Source organism: Mesoplodon bidens (genome assembly GCF_964165515.1).
Source record: "Mesoplodon bidens genome assembly, chromosome: 15".
NCBI classification, from domain to species: domain Eukaryota; kingdom Metazoa; phylum Chordata; class Mammalia; order Artiodactyla; family Ziphiidae; genus Mesoplodon; species Mesoplodon bidens.
In genome coordinates this window covers 15,128,657-15,144,471 of record NC_138171.1, presented here as the reverse complement: position 1 = coordinate 15,144,471, position 15,815 = coordinate 15,128,657, and the positions used below count along the sequence as shown (strand labels likewise).

Genomic DNA, 15,815 nt, shown 5'->3' with positions numbered 1-15,815 from the left:
TAAGGGTTAGGGTGCTTGCAGGGCCTGCACTCCTTTAATCCGGCCTCAGGTGGTCTCCTCCTAATGAACTTCTCTGGTTCCTTTAAACTGGAATGAAGAATGCTAACATCTTCCGTTTGTTGGGGGTTTTAGTTCTGTAAAGACCTCAAAAATATTATGTGTATCCCTTGAGGTGGAACAAGGACCCTGCCCCAAGGCTGCACTATTGTTTCTTTCTTTTTCCTATTTTAATTAAAAAAATGTTTTTTTTAAAACATGTCAAATCTTTTATGTCTTTATAAATTTATTTATTTAGTTTAGTTATTTTGGGCTGCATTGGGTCTTTGTTGCTGCGTGCGGGCTTTTTCTAGTCGCGGCAAACGGGGGCTACTCTTCGTTGTGGTGCACGGGCTTCTCATTGCGGTGGCTTCTCTTGTTGTGGAGCATGGGCTCTAGGCACGTGGGCTTCAGTAGTTGTGGCTCACGGGCTTAGTTGCTCCGCGGCATGTGGGATCTTCCCGGACCAGGGCTCGAACCTGTGTCCCCTGCATTGGCAGGCAGATTCTTAACCACTGTGCCACCAGGGAAGCCTGATCACTAGTGTTTCTTGACTGCTCCTCCCTTGCCTCTGTATCCCCTCTCTTTCCTAATTAGCAACTGTTTAAAAAGCTTCTATGCTCAGGAGCCCCACAGGGTCCTGCTCAGTTTCACGTCCAGGACTGGCTCTGGAGGAGCTCTGCTTACCATCTCTCCCAACCCAGATCTGCTGTCTAGTGAGGCTTCTACAGAAAAGTTGATGGAGTGCTTGAAAGCCCCAGGATATTTGGTTGACCTGCTCAAACCCATCTTGGGAGTACAGGACCCCAGGCTGCTGGCAGGGGCTCTGCCACATTGTGCAACTCATGTTTTTCTTGGTGTCCCAAAGGGTGCTGCCTTGGTGTTCCCACCACAGAAACCAGAGCCTGGAATAGAGATGGGGATACCTGGAAAAGTCACTAAGACTTCAACCCAGTGTGGTCTGTCTGTGGTCAACAAATATTTACAGAGGCTTGGGCACAGCACTGGGTCTGGAGACTGCAGGGGTGACAAGCCCTGTCCCTGCCCTTAAGCAGTCCACAGCCTCGTGGATGGAGAAAATGGACAAACACTGAGCACAGGCCATTGGGGGAATACAGAAGAGGAGACCAGCCTAGCCTAGCCTGGGTTCAGGCGAGTTCAGGGAAGGCTGCCTGGTGGAGGCAACATCTCAGTTAAGATGAAGGCTGAATTAGGCAAAGGGGGAGGAAAAGTGAGAGCAAACAGCATGTGCAAAGGCCCAGGGTCAGGTGAGAACTCGGCACATTTAGGGAAATTATAAGGATCACTGGGACCAGATGAAGGAGAGATGGTTTGAAGGTCTGGACTGTGAATAACATGAATGTATGTAAAGTGCTTGGTGCAGCCCCTAGCAAACGCCCTGCCATAGTAGCTCTCATAACTATAGTCTTGGAAGCCAAGGTAAGGGTTTGGGACTTTGTTGTGCAGTCAGTGGGGAGACATTCAAGGGTTTTAAGGCCAGGGTGACTTGGTCAGATTTGCAGTATGACCAGACTTAAAGAGATCCCCGTGACTGCATGGTGGATTATGGACCACGAGAGAAGCAAGGCTGGAGGATCAGAAGACCAGTTTGGGGACTGATCTCCAAACCAGTAGTAATTCAGAAGAGAGGTACAGGGTGGGGGCTTCCAATATCCCCCAACAGTGGAGTAGAGAAGTATACATTGGAAGACAGGATACAGCAATGAAAATTAACGATAGCTACATACAACAACTTAGATGGGTCTTACACGTGCAATGTTGAGCAAAAGAAGGCAAACGCACATAATTCCATTCATATAAAGTTTGAGGAACAGGTGAAATGAAGGGATAGTCTTTAGGGATGCGTGCTTAGGTGGTAAAACTATAAAAGCATGGAAGTGATTATCGCAAAAGTAGTGGGAACAGTGATTACCCTGTGCTTCGCAATATCTTGACCTGAGTGATATTTACCACTTTCACTCTGTGACAGATCATCTACCTTTCTGTTTTGTGTGCCTTCCTGCATGTATACTATTTTTTTAAAAATATTTTTTATTTATTTGGCTGTACCAGGTCTTAGTTGTGGCATGAGGGATCTAGTTCCCTGACCAGGGATTGAACCCCGGGCCCCCTGCAGTGAGAGATGCACAGTCTTAACGACTGGACCACCAGGGAAGTCCCTATGTGTACTGTTCTTCACAAGAAAAAGATTCTTAAAATAATGGGGCTTGCTCTACGTAGTAGAGATGATAGACAGAAGGGATGAGGATATAATGGGAAGAACAAGTTTGGGGAGGCAAAGAAAGTGAAGAGCAGTGTTTAACACTCTGAGGTAGAGGAACCTACAAGATGTTGAAGTGGAAATGTCCAGGACCACTATGTGAGCTCAGACAAGTCGCTTGCCCCGAGTCCAGATTCCCTTCTCCACGAGAGAGAGAAGCAGTGTGGTTTTAAGGAATCAGCCTTAGGTTTTGGTGTTAAGAACCCTGAGCTTAAAATCCCAGTTCTCTTACTTCACGGCTGTGAACCTGGACAATCACTTCACCCCTGCCCCCTCCCCCAGCTTCAGTTTCCTCATGTGTAGATTTGATTTAATCTTTTCTACTCTCAGGGTTCTTGCAGAGGACTACATGGTAAAACAGGATAGGCACTCCGGAAGTTTGATGCTTTGATAATTAAGAGAATCTGAACAAGGAATGAAAAAATACGTTGAGAACATGAAGGCACGAACATGTAACCATCACTATATGATTTTTACACTCCAGTGTTAATAAGAACTAGCTGGTGAGCTTGTAAAGCTGGGCATTCTGTAAGTCTAGGGTGACCATATAATTTATTGTCCAAACCAGGGCCCTTTTGAGAAAGGAAGCCATTTTAATAATTATGCCAGGACAACAGACATAAATCAAGACTGTCCCAGGCAAAGCAGGACATGTGGTTCCCCTGTCTGAGGTGGGGACCCTGCATCTGATTGCCTGTCAAGCCTCTCAGGTGAACTGTACGCACTGTGAGCGCAGGGTCGTGGCACCTGCTATGCCTACAAGGAGCTGGTTTCTTTCCAGAGGTCTCAGATCTACGTGGAGCAAGCCTCAAACCCCGTGAGGCGGTAAGAGCTAACGTCTGTTAGTGTCAGTTGCTGTGCTGAGTACTTCCACAGGCACCATCCCAGTTAATTCTCACCAAACCCTGATGAGGTAGGCAGCCTTATCCTCCATTAGAGGAAACTAAACCTTAAAGAGGTTAAGCAACTCCTTCAAGGCCACACATCTACACCTAGGGTGGAGGAGGAGTTTGAACCCAGTCAGACTGATGGGAACCCTAGTTCTTAATTACTGTTCACACTACTGCCTCGGGTTTGCTGGCACCCCCCCAACCCCACCAAGCTGCTGGGACCAGGCACCACGGACAGGAGCGGCGGCCCAGCTGGGGTATCTGCAGCCTCAGGCTCCACGTGGGAAGCGCAAGTCGAACAGCAGGTGGCAAGCCTGTCTTCCTAAGCTATCACTGGGAGGTCGGCTTACTGGGGAGGCCAGAGGGAGGTGGAGCTAGTGAGTCGCCTGCTCGCCCCTACCAAAGAATCCTGCGGGCAGCCAGGCATGAAGGACCTGGCGACTGCCATTCTCCTGCTGGGTTAACTTTTGTGGCCGGCCTGAGGCCTCAGTGAGGTTTTGCACTGCAACTAGCAACCACTGATATCAGTGTTGGAAAGCCCTCTGATGCATTTAGTTTATAATTTCCCAACTTTGCCAAAAGCCATCTTTATTATATGTCTCTCAGGGCTATTTTGAGTTTCTTCTACTCAGGGGCTCTTGGAACTTATGCAGCCTCATTAGGGGAGAAAGTTCGATGTGCATGCAGCCTGCATATAGGAAATGGCTGGAAAACATTCTGGACAATAGTCCAAAGACGACAAGCGACTGCCCGGAAGTGGCGGAGCCGCGCCGCAGCCAAGACCCAGGTCCTCAGTACGTCCAGAGATTACGTCACCAGGGCTCCGCCCCCAGGTGGGCGTCTGAGCCCAGCCCCCGCAGGTTCCAAACCCGCTCCGCGCCCCCTGGTGCGCACACTCAGCCCGACTGCCAGCGCACCGCCCACCGAGGTCCTGTGGTCCCAGCGGGTGTGCTTGCGGGGGAAACTGAGGCAGGAAGCGTGCTTGTGGGTTCATTCCTGCCTCAGTCCACACCCCAGGGCCCGCAAAGCTGCCTCCCGCTCCTTAGACCCGCATGGAACGGCAGGGAAGGACGGCGGGGAGGGGAGGGGAGGGGGCCCACAGCAAGCGAGGTCCAAAGAGTCGGCCTGTCCTGCCACACTCAAGATGGCGGCGCGGCAGCGGCGAGGTCCCTCAGAGGCGGTACCAGCGCATGCGCAGCGCGGAGTCCCGGCCCGGGACACAAGATGGCGGCAGCGGCGTTGGGGAGGGCGAGGCGGAGGCGGCAAAACGGGCGGTCGAGCAGAACGTGTAGCCGCGTCCCCTCGAGTCCGCTGCGGGCAGGTAAGAGCCCCAGGAAGCCATAGTCCCGCCGCGAGCCGCGCCAGGGTCCGGGGTCCGAAGCCAGGCGGTGGTGGCCCCTCCGGCGCTTTCCGCTCGAGGCTACCGCTTGCCCCGTCTCTGCCGCCGCCGCCATCTTAGGCCCACTGGTGGGCGGCCGGGCCGGTGACCTGGATGAGGGAGTTGGGTCCGGGGAGCGCGGGCGGACCAGTCTTTAGAGTCCCTCCGCCGCTGCCGCCGCCGCCGCCGCCACCGCCTTTGTGTCGGTCTCCGACTCTGAGTCGCCTCAGCCCGGGGGCGGGAGCGCGCGGCGGGGCGGGGGGCGGAGCCCGGGAGATGGGCTGGCGCGCGCGCGCCAAACAGCCCGCCCCCGCTGGCGGGTAGGGGGAAGGTGCGCGCGCGGCGGGGTTTGGGCCCTCCCCTCCATCGCGCGCCCCCCGCGCCTGCGCACTTTGGAAGCCCTTCGACTGCTCCCTACTGGGCCGGAGTATTCTGATTGGTGCGTTACTGAAATGATCCCGCCCCCATCTTCCTCCAATCCTGGAGTCGGACTCTCTTCCTTCTGGTGGGTTCCTCTGGCTGGTTCTGGAGATAACGCTTGATTATCCTTAAGCCGTTGGCCCCTTGTCGAGGTGCGGTATGCGTGGGGGCCGGGAAACCACAGGATAAAAACTTTTCCTTAGTAATAGCAGTTATCTCTTACTTGCAGAGGTAACATGCACTTAGTACAGTGTGCTAAGCTCTACGCATCGAGACCGTAGAGGTAGTAATTCTGGTTCTAAGTTGGAAAGTGGCAGAAGCTTCTGGAACCAGGGTCTGTCCAAACCCAGGGTTGGTGTTTTGGCCACCGACCTGCTGCATCCAGATACCTGGGAAATGAAAAAACTTTTTAATCATAAAAAAGTTGGTAAAGATTTGAAGTGGTGTAAAGTGAGAAGATTAGTCACCCAGTCTCCCAATCCCACTCTTGGGCTGTGTTTTAAAAATACAGATTCTTGTGTATCTCCCCTCCCCATCTCTACGATGTGGAGTGAGGGACAGGAATCTGAGGGTTTTTTAAACAAGTTCCCTGGTGGGTCTGATGCACAGCTGGTTTTGGAAGCACTGCAGAGTCCCCATTTGGCCTCACTAAGCTGTGCTGCTTGTCCCCCCCGGCATAGTTCATCTACCTGGTGCATCAGTATCACACAGTATTTCTTGGGGAAAATATTTCAGTGAAGGTGAACACGCTGTGTTATATAATGCATTGGCATGGATTATTATTATTTTAAAAATTAAAGACCTGATTCAAAGAAATGTGTTTTTTCCTCACTGTGGGTGGCTTGGGACCGTGCCCACTCCCAATCTGTGATACGTATGTTGTTCACTTTCGTCTTAGGGGTACTGTGGTTGGCCAGACCAGCTACGTAATTTGTGACATCAAATGTAGAAATGAAAACACAGGCCCCTTGTTAAAAGTTTATTAAAGATGTGAAGACCGTGACAGCAGAGCATTAAACGAGTCTCAGGGCCCTTTTCAACTCAGGGTCCCGTGGGACGGTGCAGGCTGCAAGTCCGTGAGTGTGAACCTGTTGGTTGGGAAGCTTGAGAAGTACCGTTTTCATCCCCTGAATCCCCAGATCTCCCAGAGTGTCCCGCCCTGTCCTGGGGGCTCCCGACGTGCTCTGTGTCATTGCCCCTCTTGTTGTTGTCCCTGTTCTGCAGCATTTCACAGGTCTGTGACTCTCTTTTCTTCTCTTTGCTCTGCAGTTGCTGATGCAAGGAATCCCCTGGGCTCCCGTCCACTCCACTGCTGACCAGCCCACACGCCTGCACTGCACGCTTTCCTGCAGGCCTCCCCACTGCCTCTGTGGGACCAGGGGGTCCATCTGGCCGGAGAAGAAAGCCCTCTCATGCTAGCGTTGCAGACCCCAGAGGGTGAGAGAAAGAGAGGGACCTTGTTCAGCCTTGAGACCTGTGGGTCCGCCCCGAGGCACCAGGAATTCCTCTTCCCCAGAGGACCAAGGCGGCTCCCCTTGGTCAGTGGTTCCAGACCCTTTTATCCTGGCCCCCTTTTGTTGTATGTGTGTTCTCTTGTTCCCTGCATTTTTATCTGCCAAACTGTACAGACGAAGTAACCGTTCATTTTCCCCTTTCCAAATTAACAAAGATGTCTGTGACTGGGTGTACAATAAAATCAACAAGCCAGTGATCACTACGATGTCGCCAACAACCGTCAGAGCTTCTGATTGTCGTGAGATAATCAATGTGACCACAGTCAGTTGATAAAATTTCAGCAGCAAAGATAACCAGTGTTTAAATGTGCCTTTGTGGTCTTTTTGTGGGTAAACGTTTGATTTCTTTTGGGTGTTGCGACATTGAAAACAACTTTAGGAGCACCAGGCTGATCTCAGTTGGCCCCCTAGGAGTCTGACAGCCAGGTGGGGAACCACTTTGGCCGTTGAGGCTTGTGCTGGGCGTGCTTTGGGTGGGGTAGTTAGGAAAACAGATCAGAAGGAGCTGACCTTCTTGCTGGTGTTTCAAGTGTATTTTCACCTGGGGATTATGAAGGACTGAACTCGGTATTCCTTCTCAGTCCTCATGGTTCTTCCTGCTCTGTAGTGTAGAACAAGACATCTAATTAGATGCCATGCCCCTTCCTGGGCTGTGTTCCAGTTAGATTTTACTGGATAGGAAAAGGAAAGAGGAGCAGTTGCTATTTCTTCTTACGGGAACAGCTTCTCAAGGGCAGACTCTGTTCTGTCTTGTCTGCCACTGTTGGTGCTTTGTAAACATTGGCAGAATGAATACAGCTCCTGCTGGGTCCAGGTACCGTGGTGAGCACTGGAGAGAGCTGAACTGTACCCAGTACTGAGGCCTGGGAGTTCTGACAGTCTAATGGGGAGACAAGCCAAGTTAATGGACCAGACTATTTGAGTGCTACAATCCTACAATCCTAGGACCCTGATCACCTAGCCTGGGGAAGGGAGAGTCAAGGAAGGGTTCCTGGAGGATGTGGACCTAGTGGCAAGCCAGGCAGAGAAGCGGGGAAAGAGTATTCCAGGCCAAAAGAGCAACGGGAGTGCACCCATTTTACAGTTGAGGGAACTGCAACTTAGAGCTGAGGGCTCTTGTGGCACAAGGCTGGCTGTCCAGGAAGGGACTGGATTGGTTTCTCCACACGTGCAGGTGGTCACTGGGGCCCTTGTGGATTGTAATTGGGGTGCAGTGCCGGGGGGTGGACTGACCTCCATGCCCTGCTGGCCCTGACACCCTTCGGTCCTCTGTGTGGCAGGTCCGGTGTGGGTGCTGAGATGGCCAATGAGAATCACGGCAGCCCCCGGGAGGAAGCATCCTTGTTGAGTCACTCCCCAGGCACCTCCAATCAGAGCCAGCCCTGTTCTCCAAAGCCCGTCCGCCTGGTGCAGGACCTCCCAGGTACTGGCGAGGGGCAGTGGTTGGGCGGTGGGGTAGGAAGGGTGCCCGGGAGCAGTCTTGACCCTGGCTGGGCTCCGTGCTTGCTTGCAGAGGAGCTGGTGCACGCCGGCTGGGAGAAGTGCTGGAGCAGAAGGGAGAACCGCCCCTACTACTTCAACCGATTCACCAACCAGTCCCTGTGGGAGATGCCCGTGCTGGGCCAGCACGATGTGATTGTGAGTGCCAGCCTCCGGCAGGGGTCTCGGCAGCTTCTGGCATCTGGGCCTTCCCCAAAAGTACCCTGAGCAGCTATTATGTTACCTAGCCCTGTGTCAGGACCTGGGGACACAATGCCAAGCAAGACAGACACAATCCTGCCCTCGTGGAACCTATACTCCAGTAGGAGAGACTGTCTTGACACCTAGAAAGATGATTACAGTGTACGATGCTGAACTCGTACTGCGTGTTGGGCACTGTGCGTGTGATGTGGTGGTTAACAAGGTAGACCTGGCCCTGCCCCCTCACGCTCAGGGGACACACAGTCTCCTGGAGGGGCCAGGAGGGTGACAGTGTAGCACCTGCTTGAAGAACTGTGTCAGAGTACAGCCGGGATTCTTAGCGGGTGTGGGGAAGGGAAGGGGACAGGGAAGGCTTCTCTGTGAACCAGCGTTTAAGGTGAGAAGGTAGGCTGAGTGAAGTAGGAAGCGGTGAGCGCTGTCTGGGAACTGGAACGTCCACGTGACAGGGAGGTGGGGGCGTGGGCTGTCTGGCGGGAATGTGGGCTTTTGGATCGCCGTCAGTTGGGGCAGACTTTCTTAGCACGATCCACCCCCATGTTGCAGATGAAGACACAGGCTCAGAGAGGGGAAGCGACTGGCCCAAGACCTCAAGCCAGTAAGAGGCAGGGCAGGACTCGCGCCTGAGGGACTTCAGGGCCAGGCCCTGCTGCCCACCGTCACACGCATGCCCTCAGTGTCTCCAAAAGACTTCCCAGAGTCTCTTGAGTTTTCCCTTTATTCCTAATTTTCATTCTAGTTCTTTTTTCTTTTTTCTGGCCACTCTGAGCAGCTTGCGGGATCTTTAGTTCCCCCACCAGGGGTTGAACCTGCGCCCTCAGCAGTGAAAGCTCGGAGTCCTAACCACCGGACTGCCAGGGGAGTCCCCCATTCTGGTTCTTAAGGAAAAGCAGCTAACATGTACTGGGCACTGATCCCATGCCAGACGTCATGTTAAACTGGTCCTTTAATCACCTTTTCAGTGGCGAGGTCGGGCTCAGCCTGGCTGTTCCGAAGGGGAGGGAATTAGGAAGGGGAGGCCCTCCCCCGGGGCGCGCGGTCGCCAGGAGCAGGCAGGAGTGGAGCCGAGCGGCCCTCCCCCGGGGCGCGGCCCGCCCGCGTCCCAGCCCCTCGACTCTGCTCCAAGGGGTGGGAGCGGGGGCGGGAGGCGGCAGGACTCTTAAGCCGCTGGCCCTGGTTGCATCTCTGCTGGTCTCCCTCCACCAGTCGGACCCTTTGGGGCTGAATGCGACCCCCCTGCCCCAAGACTCAAGCTTGGTGGAAACCCCCCCGCCTGAGAACAAGCCCCGAAAGCGGCAGCTCTCGGAAGAACAGCCCAGCGGCAACGGCGTGAAGAAGCCCAAGGTGAGTGTGTGTGGACTCAGGAGCTGGCTGGGCCGTGGCAGCCCAGTCAGGTCCCCTGTGAGCGCTGGGCATCGGCAGACTGGTCAGGAGGGGGCCCGGGGCGCAGCTCACCAGGTGCACACGGCGTCGGAGCGTGGGCCCGCTCTCCTGACCTGATGCCTTTGACTCTTGCTCCAGATTGAAATCCCCGTGACACCCACGGGCCCGTCAGTGCCCAGCTCCCCCAGCGTCCCAGGAACCCCAACCCTGAAGATTTGGGGGACATCCCCTGAAGATAAACAGCAGGCAGCTCTCCTCCGACCCACCGAGTGAGTCCCTGCTGATTGGCTTGGGAGCGCCGACCACTGATGGTCGGCCTGCCTGGGACTGTGGGGTGGCAGGCAGGGCATCCCTTTCCTCATTGCTCCTGTCTGTGCCCCAAGGGTGTACTGGGATCTCGACATTCAGACCAACGCTGTCATCAAGCACCGGGGGCCGTCAGAGGTGCTGCCTCCACATCCCGAGGTGGAGCTGCTCCGTTCCCAGCTCATCCTGAAGCTTCGCCAGCACTACCGGGAACTGTGCCAGCAGCGAGAGGGTAACTGCCTCCTGGGCCCCAGCCTCCTTTGCTTCCATCCACCATTAGCAAGAGCTGAGGCTTGGCCCGTGGGGCTCGGGGAATGGCACAGTGGAGCCCAGTGGTTGAGCGTGTGCCGTGGAGGGGTCCCGGCTCCACTGACCACTGGCTCTGTGACCTCGGGTTTATCGATTAACTTCTCTGCCCTTGAGTTTCCTCATCTGTAAGATAGCGACAGTAACAGTGCCTACATAAAGGGTGGCTGGGATCAGTAACGCCAAAACAACAAAAGCAATCATTAACAACACTTCCAGTGCTCACTGTCTGCCAGGCACTGTTCGAAGCCTTTTTATGTATCTGTAAAAGGGCATAAAAACCCGAGCACTTGTACCTCACAGGGTTACTACGAGGAGTAACTGCGTAGTAAACTAGCTTTTATTAATTAGTAGATAAGCCTGCTTAACTTGGCTGAAATATAGAATCCATCCCTCCCCTCTTTGTTACCCTTTGTAACACCCTTTATAAAACTAGCAAGTCTCAGGGTACTCTGGGAAATGTTGCCTAGGACTAAGCTCCTGACGTAACAGGGGCCGTCTTGTTTACTGTTGCACCTCCAGTGCCCACGCCATGCCTCCTGTGCTGGCTGGCGTGGAGCCCACTGACTGAATCCAGACCTTCATCAGCTCTCCCGTCCCACAGGCATCGAGCCCCCCCGGGAATCCTTCAACCGCTGGATGTTGGAGCGCAAGGTCGTGGACAAAGGCTCTGATCCCCTGTTGCCGAGCAACTGCGAACCGGTCGTGTCACCTTCCATGTTTCGCGAAATCATGAATGACATTCCCATCAGGTACAGCCCTGCAGCTGGGGCCGACCCGGGCAACTTGGTTTGTGTGCCCAGGCCGGTAGAGAAGGGCTCTAAGTCTGCCTACTCTCTAACCCAGGTTATCCCGAATCAAGTTCCGGGAGGAAGCCAAGCGTCTGCTCTTCAAATACGCGGAGGCTGCCAGGCGGCTCATCGAGTCCAGGTTTGGCTCTGTCTCGTGACCCTGGCACAAGGGGGCTCTGACCAGAGTGGGGGAGGGCACAGGCCATTTGGCCCACTCTTAGGGCCCTGTCCTTGCTCTTGGTGGCAGGAGTGGGGCCAGCTCCCAAAGGCAGAACAAGGGTCACGATGTCAGCCTGGGTGTTGATGCCCAAATGCCAGTGGAAATAGGATGGGAGGAGGAGGGAGGGTGGAGCAGACGCTTAACAGCCGGCCCCTTTATGTACCCTCAACTGGCAGGAGTGCATCTCCCGACAGCAGGAAGGTGGTCAAGTGGAACGTGGAGGATACCTTCAGCTGGCTGCGGAAGGACCACTCCGCCTCCAAGGAGGACTATATGGTGAGTGGCCCCAGCCGGAAGGCCAGTGGTGGGAAGGCTCTGTGGCCACTGTCTCCGAGAAGCCCACTCTGCCTGCTGAGGCTGGGCGGGCCCCACGGCAGCCTTCTGTGCAGTACAGCGCACCTTTGACAAGTCATCAGTCCCCAAACTCACGTCTGTGAAGATGTTCCTCTAGGCTCCTGGCTTTCTCCCAAAGAACATTTCCGTCCGCGTTCTTAATAGAATCCTGTGCTCGGCCACACACCATAAGTAGCTGCCTTTTCAACTTAGTGAATGTTCAACACCTCCCTTTAGATTTTTGGAAACAGATCGACAAACTGCCTTTTCTTGGGTGTGTGTGGCCCTATTTCAGTTAAGAGCTACCACCAGATTCAATCGCCCACTTTAATGTGTCCAAAACAATTCTGTTTTCTGGCCCAAACCCATCACTTCTTTAACTCTCCACCAGCACTAGCAATGGGCTTTCTTTTCAGGACCATTTTTCACAAGAGACAAGGTTTCGCACTTCACGATAGTAACTGTGTACTTGACACGTAGAGAGTGACAAAGGTAGGTGTACTCACTAGCCAGAGTGACTCATTTTCACCCATCACTTTGACACGTGCAATTCAGCATAATTGCAAATGCCTACCAGTTAACCTTACAAATTGCTAAAAGCTCAAATTGCAAATCTGCAGTGACCAAAGAGCCCGTTTTACAATAGTCTTTCTCCCCATAGACTGCAAATGCCTTATAAGCAGGGATTGTGCCTGGTTTGTCTGTTTCCCCAGCAAGTATCAAGGGATCTGGCCCAGTGTAATCCCAACAATGAGTGCTGGCATTTATTGGACACTTACTGTATGCCAGGGGCTTGGCAAGCCCTTAATGGGAATGATCGCATTTAATATTCAAACTGCCCTGTTAGGTAAGTATTTTGTGTTCCCTTAGCAGCTGAGGAATAAGATTCACAGATGCTGAGGGATTTGCCAAGTGACAGAGCTAGTAAGTAGCAGAGCCTGTCCTGTTTCAGGACGAGGACTGCTGGAATCCAACAGCCCTCCCCAGCCAGCCCACCAGAGCCCTGATCAGGAGTGTCTCCCCCAGGATCGCCTGGAGCATCTACGGAGGCAGTGTGGCCCCCACGTCTCGGCCGCAGCCAAGGACTCCGTGGAGGGCATCTGCAGTAAGATCTACCACATCTCTCTGGAGTACGTCAAACGGATCCGAGAGAAGCACCTTGCCATTCTCAAGGAAAACAACATCCCAGGTAAGGCGCCAGGTGGCAAGGAGCCAGCTGTGACGCCATCAACTCAGTATCCCGGGCCCTGACTGAAGGGACAAGTGAGGCTGAGCCTCAAGGCCGCCGACTGGTTTGGGGAAGCCTGTTTCTCCCGGCAGTGCTTGGGGCGAGACCTGCTGTGACCTTCGGCTCGGGGGTTTTAGCACTCCTCTAGGAAACGAGAAGGGATGAGAACGGGAGAGCCGGAGGAGGGAGAGTGAGACAGGCCAGGGGTAAGTAGTTAGGTGGACCCGCTTTCACATCCGTTCTCTGCAAGCCTCACTGAGGTGTGTCACCTGGCCACAGGAGCATGTGAGGATTCCGTGGGAACTAAAGTGCTGGGCCCCAAAAGATCCCTAAATAAGGTATTGTGACTAGGATGATGATGAAGGCAGTGCAGGTCTCATACTTCTGCCTGGCAGCAAACCCACAGCTCGCCTACCAGGCCCCAAGGCACGGTGGCCCGGGGGCCCGAGTCAGTACGGAGCGTGTTGACGTGGGCCACCGGTTCTTGCGCCTGCCAGTCGCCTAGCTGTTTCCTTAGTTACCGAACTGTCTGAGCTGCAGTTTGCTCCTCCACAGGGTGAGACTTACCGCCCTTGGTTGCTGGGATGCGCGTGTGAAGCGCCTGGCCCTCGGTAGGCACTGAGGCTGTCCAGGGTGAGAGTTGGCGGCCCCTAACTCTTCTCCTGCCCACAGAGGAGGTGGAGGCCCCTGAGGTGGAGCCCCGCCTGGTGTACTGCTACCCAGTACGGCTGGCCGTGTCTGCGCCTCCCATGCCCAGCGTGGAAATGCACGTGGAGAATAACGTGGTCTGCATCCGGTATAAGGGCGAGATGGTCAAGGTCAGCCGCAACTACTTCAGCAAGCTGGTAAGAGCTGGGGGATGGGGGAGGCAGGTGCCCCCAGGAGGGGGATGTGAGGGCTGATCTTTCTGGACCTGGAGTCCTCTGCAGGAGGCAGTGACGAGGGAGGGAAGGGCTGCTGCTGAAGCCCCCTGCTTTCTGTCCTACAGTGGCTCCTTTACCGCTACAGCTGCATCGACGATTCTGCCTTTGAGAGGTTCCTGCCCCGAGTCTGGTGTCTTCTCCGCCGGTACCAGGTACGGGCCTGGGGCAGCTGGAGTGGGGGCTTCTCTGGAGCGGGGGGAGGCTGCGCCCCAGAGGCTGAGCACGGCTGCTCTGCAGATGATGTTCGGCGTGGGCCTCTACGAGGGGACAGGCCTGCAGGGGTCGCTGCCCGTGCACGTCTTCGAGGCCCTCCACCGACTTTTCGGCGTCAGCTTCGAGTGCTTTGCCTCACCCCTCAACTGCTACTTTCGCCAGTACTGCTCCGCCTTCCCCGACACGGACGGCTACTTCGGCTCCCGCGGGTGAGGGTCCGGGCCCGGTGGGTTCCCTATTGCCCAGGCAGCCATCCTCCAGAGCACAGAGCCCGCCTGGGTCCGCTGCTTCCCGAGGCTTGAGGGCTTTGGAGCTGGGCAGTCTTGGGTGGAATCCCTGCCCCCACCCCCTCACCAGCTGTGTGACCTTGGACATGTGGCTCAGTGTGTGGGAGCCTGTGCCACGCCCTCACCCAGCCTGTGGCTCTCAAGAGAATTAGCCCAGGTGTGGAGCAGCAGCGCCTGGTTCCGGGCACTGAGAGGAGTGAGAGGCGTGGCGGCGGCCTGGGGTGCGGGCGAGAGGGGAAGCTCAGCAGCAGGGGATTCCTGGGTGTGGCTCGTGCTGTGGTGGCACTGGGGTCAGAACTGGACTGGGGCTCCAGCTCCTCCACTAACCAGTTCAGTGGACTTGGGCCACCAAGCCTGAGCCTCTGTGTCCTCATCCATTCAACAGAGATGGCCACACCTTGTCCCAGAACAAATTAAGGGTGACTCGGGGTCTCTGGCCTGCCCAGAGCCATCTCTCCAACGTGGCTGCCTACACACGGGGGCAGCGCCTGTTCTTGGTGGAGGGACTGGGTCCTGGTGGGACCTGAAATGCTCACCTCTGTCCCCAGGCCCTGCCTGGACTTCTCCCCGCTGAGTGGTTCCTTCGAGGCCAACCCTCCCTTCTGCGAGGAGCTCATGGACGCCATGGTCTCTCACTTCGAGGTGGGTGTGTCGCCATGGGTGGGGGGCGGCGAGCAAGATGGCCGGCCGCTGGAGGGCCAGGCCCTGATGGCCACCGTGGGCCCCTCCCACAGAAACTGCTCGAGAGCTCGCCAGAGCCTCTGTCCTTCGTCGTGTTCATCCCCGAGTGGCGGGAACCCCCGACACCGGCGCTCACCCGCATGGAGCAGAACCGCTTCAAGCGCCACCAGCTGGTCCTGCCGGCCTTCGAGCACGAGTACCGCAGCGGCGCCCAGCACGTCTGCAAGAAGTGGGTGCTGGGCGGGCGGGGCAGGGGGGCTGGGCTGCCGGGCCGGGCCCCTCCCTGAGCCGCTGCCTCTGCCCGCAGGGAGGAAATGCACTACAAGGCCGTCCACAGCACGGCCGTGCTCTTCCTACAGAACGACCCTGGATTTGCCAAGTGGGGGCCGACACCCGAGCGGCTGCAGGAGTTGAGCGCCGCCTACCGGCAGTCGGGCCGCAGCCACGGCTCTGTGGGCTCCTCGTCGTCCTCCTCGGAGGCCAAGGACCGGGACTCAGGCCGCGAGCAGGGCCCCAGCCGGGAGCCTCACTCCACTTAACACATCCTGCGGGGAGGAGGAGCCCCAGGGTGCTGGTCTGGACTGCTGGCGCTCAGGCCTCTTGGGGCTGAGTGGCTCCCAGGACCCTCCTTCTGGGGTGGCGGCAGGACCCAGACTGCCAATGACATAGGAAGATGACAGCTCCGCCAGGGCTTCCCCTCCCTGCCCGCATCCCCCCAGCCTCCCACCTCAAACTCACTCCAAGTCCCCTGTAAATAGGCCCCGTGCCTTCCCTTCCTTCCCCCGCCCCCATCGTGTTGCCACCTTGTTTCATTTGTAAAAGGAAATACAGAACCACCTCCCCCCTCAAGAATGTGTGAGGGTCTTGAGGGCAGAGAAGGCTGAGGAACCTGGAGCAACTTGTGGGACCACAGCCCGCTAGGTCCAG

General features: G+C 55.8%; 1 protein-coding gene across 2 annotated transcripts; it reads left to right on the top strand.

The window, feature by feature from the left end:
• The first annotated feature begins 3,802 nt into the window (after positions 1–3,802).
• Positions 3,803–15,740, top strand: PCIF1 (phosphorylated CTD interacting factor 1). 2 transcript variants are annotated; one of them, XM_081256062.1, is made up of 17 exons: positions 3,803–4,528; positions 6,275–6,543; positions 7,800–7,942; positions 8,033–8,157; positions 9,424–9,561; positions 9,739–9,869; positions 9,984–10,138; positions 10,817–10,964; positions 11,059–11,142; positions 11,400–11,499; positions 12,583–12,745; positions 13,457–13,629; positions 13,773–13,859; positions 13,945–14,129; positions 14,756–14,849; positions 14,942–15,117; positions 15,196–15,740. In XM_081256062.1, the coding sequence occupies exons 3-17, from the start codon at positions 7,819–7,821 to the stop codon at positions 15,425–15,427; spliced, it is 2,115 nt and encodes a 704-aa protein (XP_081112188.1). In that variant the 5' UTR covers positions 3,803–4,528; positions 6,275–6,543; positions 7,800–7,818; the 3' UTR covers positions 15,428–15,740. The 2 variants fall into 2 exon arrangements, with proteins under 2 accessions (XP_081112188.1, XP_081112189.1); XM_081256063.1 differs by lacking the exon at positions 3,803–4,528 and having other exon boundaries at positions 6,282–6,442.
• The last annotated feature ends 75 nt before the right edge of the window (positions 15,741–15,815 follow it).

What these genes read in the sequence shown, in the direction of transcription:
- PCIF1 (XM_081256062.1), top strand. Translation starts at nt 7,819, where the DNA reads ATGGCCAATGAGAATCACGGCAGCCCCCGGGAGGAAGCATCCTTGTTG. An exon ending in ATGAATGACATTCCCATCAG is followed by an intron (nt 10,965 to 11,058) that starts GTACAGCCCTGC and finishes TCTCTAACCCAG; the next exon opens with GTTATCCCGAATCAAGTTCC. An exon ending in CAAGGAAAACAACATCCCAG is followed by an intron (nt 12,746 to 13,456) that starts GTAAGGCGCCAG and finishes TCCTGCCCACAG; the next exon opens with AGGAGGTGGAGGCCCCTGAG.